Source organism: Montipora foliosa, chromosome 13, assembly GCF_036669935.1.
Source record: "Montipora foliosa isolate CH-2021 chromosome 13, ASM3666993v2, whole genome shotgun sequence".
Lineage (NCBI taxonomy): Eukaryota > Metazoa > Cnidaria > Anthozoa > Scleractinia > Acroporidae > Montipora > Montipora foliosa.
The window spans coordinates 24,972,404-24,979,903 of record NC_090881.1 but is presented as its reverse complement, the minus strand read 5'-3'; the positions used below and the strand labels follow the sequence as shown (position 1 = coordinate 24,979,903).

The window sequence follows — 7,500 nt, the reverse complement described above, 5'->3', positions numbered from 1 at the left end:
CAACTTTCACCTTTGCTCAACGGGAAAGTTCACCAAGATGGCTTCATATTATCTCGATGGCTTTGCTTTGGTAGTCTTAAATAAAACAGAAACTAAAGATTTTGAGAAAGAACCGAGACAACGTAGATTTGATTTTAGTGGTGTACCTTATTTCGACAGCCCAAACCAGCCTTCTTCAGGTACAATGAGAGTTTACATTGGATCGCTTCTATGTACATATATATATAGTAAATGGATGTTGACGTAATACTCGAAAAATGTGATAAAATATAGTAGTTACAACCAAATTTGTCAAATACTAAGAGTAACGGAAAAATAACGGAAGTGACTGTAAATAATAAACTGAAATTCGATGAAATCTAATACGTTTCTTCGCGGATATTAAGACCGTTGGGATCAATTGTCCTGCCTTTTGAAATTAAAAAAAGCTTCCACGGAATTAATTGCATGTCCTTAGAAATGTTCTAAGGCATTTTGGCTTGAGAAATGCGTGTAGAGAAATGTTTCAGTAGATTCGTTTGGGAATCGTTCGCCTTTGAAAACGTTTGTGTCAATGAACGTTTTTCCTTCCCGCTCGTTCTTTCAGTTCTTTGTCCGTCCGGTTTGGTACGGTCGTCGCAGCATCTCTGCGAGGTTGCAGCTATATAAGTCGCCATGGTCTGAAAGTAACGCTTCAATGTCCATTTGGGCATCTTCCTCTTTGGAGGCTGTTGGGACCGTTAGAAGGCTCATGGCCGTTTTTCTCAGGCAAGACCACGGTTTCGATCCTTCGGGATATCGTCAGTTGTCGATAAAGGAGTGCCATAGAGACCAGTGTTCGGTATCACTCAGGCAAAGGGCAAGTTATCTCAGTCTTTATTGTACACTCAACAAAATTACTGGATTCTGATTGAACGAGAGGAGTGCAATTAATCCAAATTGGAGGAGGTAATGTGGCCCAGTGGGTAGGGCGCTTGCCTTGAGATCCGGAGATCCCGGGTTCAAGACCCGCCCTGACCACTTGCTGAATTTGTTCCTGGTAGTCCCTGGTTCAACTTCCCATCTGCACTTCTGAATAGCCAACTCCGGCCAGTTGGGATTCTTAACAGTTGCTGTTGTTGTTCTGTTCTATCACTTCATTGATTGTGTTTCATTCGCCCTGAAAAGCCCCCTACGGGGAGCGGTCAATTAAGTATGTATTGTATTCTCCAGGAGTACCAATTACTTTTCTTTCCGAAGTTGACACGAAGTTTTCCGAAATTAACAGACTTCGGAAGGCGACCATAAAGCATCCGAAGACTTCCGAATTGCCCCGAAGATTTCCGAAGTTGACCCGAAGATTTCTGAAGAATTCCAAAGTTTACCCGAAGACGTCCGAAGATTTCAGAAGTTGACCCGAAGAGGTTCCAACCAAGTCTTTCGAAGATTTCCACCGTTGGACTGAAGAGTTTCAAAGGTTTCTTAAGTAAACACGAACGGATCGGAGGAGATATAAAGAAAGCTCACCGTTACCGCGTTTTGATTGGTTGATCGTAATTTTGTTGAGTATACTATAATTAAAAGATCGCACGACCTTCTCGTACAATTCGTACAATTTTACTCATGATTTTGAAAGTTCTCAAATTGCACGAGCCTTTAGGCGAGTGCAATTTTGAGAACTTTTAAAATCACTCGTCAATCTATTAACTCCTTTTCGGCAAGAGCAAAGCCGCGTGAAATCAGCCTTGTAAAAATATGTTTTTTTTTCCTCAAAAAGTATTAAAAGTTAGGGGGAAAGTTAATTACGAATTGTACTCGAGGTCGTGCGATTTCCTATACGAATACTCAAACGGCTGATCGAAAATCCTTCAATTTATTGGTTGGTTTGTCACTCGCGAAAAGTGAGCATGTAGTGCTCGATCCTATTGTACACAGCTTGATGCTGTGTTTCCTCTTGTGGCTAAAATGTCCTATTTACAGCATGTAGTGTTCTCTTCTAGATTGATCGTGTGTTTGATGGAATAGTCATTGCTGATCCCGTGAATGTTGACTGACATGTGGCAAAATGAGTTACCTTTTAAAAGCGAACTTGGCAATGTCATGAGTATGATATGTTCAGACCAATTTCGATACTGTGAAAGACAATAACTTCGCAGTCGTTCAACACCATTCTGAAACTCATTAATTATTCATGCAGCTCTTACCCAACCAGAGCATCTTATTCTGGTCGGGTGGATGGGTTTAGAAACCCAATGAAAAACGAGTTGAAAACCACGGCGTGTTTGGAAATAATGTCAAACACGGATGGAAATTTTCTTAATATTCATAAAGAAAAAAAAACACATGGCAATAAACAACTTTATTTAATCACACATTTTACAAAACAAACTTTAAACTTAAATTATTTACTGCTGACGTTAAATGGTACAGATATTAAACTCCCCAAAACAGAAAGGGCAATTTTTTTTCTAAATTTAAAATCTCGCTCAATGGTGGCAACCTCGTCTTTTGGTTCGCTTCCAACCTTGCTGTACAGTTCCGACCTAAAATGACACTAACGTTAGAAATTCCCAGTTCTAAGGCGAACTAATTTACTACCTACCCCTGCATTTAACAGACTAGACGCACACGTTACCTCGGGATAGCGCTGGACACACACTTTTCCTCTTCTTAGCTAGTTTTAGGAGGTCTAAATCTGCACTCTGCCATTTGCTTTGCGAAGCAAAGTGTTTGCTCAGAACTGACAAACAGCTACAATGGGTAACAACGTGACATTATGAATATTCAAAAATTGTCACAGAGCAGCAAGTACGTGACAAATTTACAAATTCCACTTACCAAAAACAATACTTCAATTCAGAAAACTTATCCAAATGATAATTTTCTTTGTTGGAGAAGAAATTTCAAAAACTCGTGCTTCGGGTTTCATCAGGTTTCCAAACGCTCGAAAACAAATGTTTTCTCACGTTTGGAAACCTGATGAAACCCGAAGCACGAATTTTTGAAATAGTACGTCTCGCATGTACAAGTCATGCTAAGATAAAGTCAATAGTCAATTTCCGAGTTTCTGTTTGTCTCGGTTTCGAAATGAGTCTCGCTGCTCAACTATTGGAAGGGAAATGAGTTTGATTTGCATAAGAATATGCAACTTATTTCCATTTGAACGGTTGTGCTCCAGGACTCGCTTTGAAACTGAGGCATGCAGCAGCTCGGAAATGGGCATTGCCGAAAACTATTCATGTGACACACACACTTGGTACACAATGAATATATCTCAGTTTTCAGACCTCGCACTAGGTCAACCTGTGGTCTTCTTATGATTACTTAGACAATAAGTTTATTGTCACGAGGTACTTTCATGTTTCACACCATTGATACACATGCAAATATTAATATACAAATGACAAAACACACCACAGTTCAAGGTAGAACGAGCCTGGGGGTAAACTTTACCCCGCCAGAACAATATAAATTCAGATCTTATGTAAATGAGAGTTCAACCCGCTTGTCTCATTGCTCCTCCAACGACATAATGGCTTTGAGCAAAGCACCCATCCTCCTATGTTGCATTTTGTCAGTTTATGCAGCCGTTGTGTTTGGAAAGCCATACGACACCAAAATTTATAGATTTTTCTTGATTCAAGACGTAAGTGGTCCTGAGAGTTTTGGAAAAGACGTGCCTTTCAAGAAATGTGGCGGTTATGCCGTAATTGACAGCATGGATATTTGCCCTTGTGATACAGAGCCATGCGATTTCCACACAGGAAGTACTGTTAACACAACAGTTTACTTTACCCCTACGAAACGCATATCCGGTGGTAAACTCGGGATTTACGCCGTCATCGGGCCTATCCGCATACCCATGCCTCCAGAGAACCCCGACATCTGCGAAGGCTATAATTTGGAGTGTCCGCTAAAAGAAGGAGTTAAACAGAAGTTCATTCTTTCCGAAAAGGTAAAGAAACCCCCTTTTCCAGGAACATTTACAGTGCAGGCTGAAATTACAGACCAGGACGATCAAGTAGCGAGTTGTGTCGAATTCAAAGCTCACATAAGCAACTGATTTTGACAGAGGACTTCAGCGACAGGAATGACATTTCAAGGGAACTTTGCTTGGAGAGAGCTACAGTCAAAAACCCATTTAAGTTCACTTTGTAACAGGGACGTTAGATCAACTTATATCGAACGAGACAACTGACAACCGCTTCCCTCCGATTTCTTTTTATTGGTTTCTTTTTCATTTTTTGAAAGAGAGTCACGAGACAATTTTTGACCGTCTCAACTATGTCACTATTACTCTATATTCTGCGTGTTAGAAAAGCAAAATCAAATCTTTTTTTAGGCTCATTTTGTTTGTTCATTCTATACTTTTGAGTTAGCGAAAATAGGTCTATAAATTGTATATCTACTACGCAGAACTCTGAATATTTGAGATTCATAATGGAACATTCTTTCTTTTCCTAAGTGAGAATTGGACGATTGTGGAGATGTCCGGCTTGTTATTAATATGGGACGGTGTAAATCTCTGTAGTAAACGTTACAGGATGTTGAGAGGCGCTGGCTTGGATTTTTATAAGAGGTTAAAAATTCCATAATTAAGTTATGTTGAAGTTGCGGTGATTGGTTTTTGGGGTCTTAAACAGTTATGGAGGCCAAAGCGCAAATAAACAAAGATCAATGTAACGTTTGTATCATGATGCTGCTGATTTGGTCTTCTCGAATGAGATGGCTAAATAGTCAATTTGTTGCGAAACGGTAGCATTATGCTCATGGGTTTAAATTACTTTTAAATATCATTCCATTGCACGGATACTTCTTATTCAAGATGGATAATCGGTATAAATGAAATTAGAACGAATTATGCGTTTATTTGTAGGATAAAAACGTTTGTATTTCCCACCTTGCTCTAACAGACTCGTTTATTAAGATAATTGCATGTGGTCCCATTTGATCGTAACCGTTCCATGGACCATTCGCCACCCATTACAGATATAACTTGTGTTTCGCAATGAAATGAATTGACAGGCAGCGCCAAAAATTCATAAAAAAAAATTCCGCAAGTATCAAAAACTAAAAGAAATTATTGAACAGATGTTGCCAAGAACCGCTCTTTCATTTGTTCCTGTTAAAAGAAAATCGCATTGGAAGGGCATGCTCGTGAATGTCGTTTTCGCACAGAGGCTACGCCCCTGGTTACAACGTGACAATGAAGACCGGTACAAGTTGATCACTAAAAGGCTCCAAAAATGGAAAACCCCACATACGAGAACCGGGATTTTTCGAAACCAGGCTAAATAGGTTCTTCTTGATTAAATATGATCTTTTCGGCACGGTGTATCACTTATCAAAATATGCTTTCTCAAAACTGATGCTGCTGCATTATTATTTCAACTTTCAAACCTCCAACATAACAATTAAGTAATCACAAAGAGAGCTCTGATAAGTTTCAAAATACAAAAATTTGGTTTTATCAACGGAGTTGATAATGTAAATTGGCCACCGACGAAGGGCTAACGCTCGAAACGTCAGCTTTTAGAATCTCTGTACGGTGGCCAATTTACATTATCAACTCCGTTGATAAAACCAAATTTTTGTATACTACTTCCCCACCGACGCAGCACCACAGTTTCTTTAGAAACTACCCCTTCATTCATAAGTTTCAAAATAGTACGCTAAAAGTCGTAACATCTCAATTTTCATGTATCACAGAACTCTTATAAAGGATTAAGGAACCCCCTTTTCTTCATTCTCAATTCGGAGGATTTCAGAGGAGTAGGCGTAGCTCATTTGTTTAGTCACCCGCGCGGCTTTCGGAGCAAGAGGTCCCCTGTTCGATCCTCGTGACTTTAACGTCTGTTTCGACTTTCCTCTGATCCGTGAAGCTATAGCTTTAAATCCCCGTAAAACGGAGCACTGACAGAGGGAAGGGAGGGAAGGGCACACCGTCGGCTTCCATTGATACCAGTCTCGTAGCTGAAGCAACTACCGGCGTTAAATACCTTATTATAGGAAATTAACGCTTCATGAAATTAAGGTATTGGAAATTAACGCGACTTAAATTAACGCGAATTTAATGGAAAACGACTTTCGAATAAAGAAAATTAACGCGAAAGAGGAGGTAGAATTTCATAATAAAGGAAATTAACGCGATTAAATACGCGAAATCAAAAGAGAAGATATTGACATCACTTCTGATAGCGACAACGATGAAGATGAACTCGAAATATTGTAAACCCTTGCCCTAGCTTTTGTGAAAGATGAAAAACTAAGGGTAATTGGAAAGAAAGAAAGATTGTAGTTAATGTTTTTTAGGTGTCAAGAATGTCTGGACAGTTTCCAAAATTGGGGTTAAGATACTGGAAATTAAGAGCGCGGAAATTAACGTTGCACTTAATTAACGTCGCGGAAATTAACGCTCAACAAAATTAACGCGACTTAAATTAACGCGAATTTTAACGATTCGCGTTAATTTCATGGAGCGTTAATTTCCTATAATAAGGTAAACTGACTCAGTTACCTTTGCCTTGTACCTCTAGAATAATCTTTTATTTTAGGGGTTCGCGATTTTACTCGAATCGTCACTGTGAGCTTGTCATTCGATTGTCATATGACTGAAAACTAGTTTACTTTTGTTTTATTTAAACATGGGTCAATCTTTTAATCTTACTAGTGTAATATCTTTTTTGGCCGAGCCCACACGCTTTTACCTAAAAAAACAATGATCGTACGCGTGAAGCTTTCACATGGCTGAAAACTAACTTTTATCATGACGATTTTGCTCGTAGCCTTGCTCTATCTGCGAAAGATGGCATGTTGTGCTTAAAATGACAATGTGGTCTGTGGAAACGTTAGAATTACTTTAAAAGCCTTATCAGATGTATACCGTAATACAGTTAAGGAAGGTTTCAGAGTTACCGCAATGCAAACTATAATAAGAACCCGTTTTACAGAACACTGAACATTTTGGTTTCGGTTCTCGTTTGAACTCGGGCAACGTGGTTAAAATTTAAGGCCCGGCCCAGCAGTTGGTGCGGCCCCCAAAAAGACGATCTCAGCACAAAGTACGAAACAGCATTCTCAAAGATTCTGTAGTGTATTTATGTCCTTTGGAAGACGTTTTCCGATACAATTTACCCAGCAAAGGCAGCAAAGAGAAAATGAAGGTTTCAAAATAGAGGAAGGCCAAGTGCTGCCCTTGGGTTATGCTAATTACAGTAAAGTTATTTTTTTTAGATTACAAAGAAACCGAACTGGAGGTGCTGTCACAAAATATCTTATGTTTGTTCAGATGACGTCATGTAGTAGACGATAAAGGAAACTATGGGCATCCAAAAATATATCTTGTAAAATGTTTATATCCAGGACATATCCCTTGTCTCCCAAAGCTTATTTGAGAGCTCACGTAGTTGTGGCAATGCAAAAGCGTGATTCACATCGTTTGCGAAAATCACATCATGTCAACTATAAATTTCCTCGCAGGACCACAGAATTACAAGTTTTTCACTGCCTCGTAGACAGATAAGTATGCTTGTAAAACAGTTC

At 39.2% G+C, this 7,500-nt stretch overlaps 2 protein-coding genes and 1 long non-coding RNA gene across 3 annotated transcripts in view; 2 read left to right on the top strand and 1 right to left on the bottom strand.

Moving 5' to 3' along the window:
• Positions 1-2,260: 2,260 nt before the first annotated feature.
• Positions 2,261-3,038, bottom strand: LOC137983722 (uncharacterized). Its single transcript, XR_011118999.1, has 3 exons — positions 2,797-3,038; positions 2,594-2,709; positions 2,261-2,501 (listed from the first exon to the last, which is right to left on the bottom strand). It is a non-coding gene; the product is annotated as an uncharacterized lncRNA (long non-coding RNA).
• Positions 3,039-3,490: 452 nt separating this feature from the next.
• Positions 3,491-4,021, top strand: LOC137981865 (NPC intracellular cholesterol transporter 2-like). The gene has a single exon (XM_068828905.1). It carries the CDS (start codon positions 3,491-3,493, stop codon positions 4,019-4,021), a length of 531 nt encoding a protein of 176 aa, XP_068685006.1.
• A 3,461-nt stretch (positions 4,022-7,482) lies between these two features.
• Positions 7,483-7,500, top strand: part of LOC137981864 (ecdysteroid-regulated 16 kDa protein-like) — a 516-nt gene continuing 498 nt past the window's right edge. The window contains exon 1 of the mRNA XM_068828904.1: positions 7,483-7,500. This exon is cut by the window's right edge and continues 498 nt beyond it. Coding sequence (XP_068685005.1) covers positions 7,483-7,500 — 18 coding nt within the window.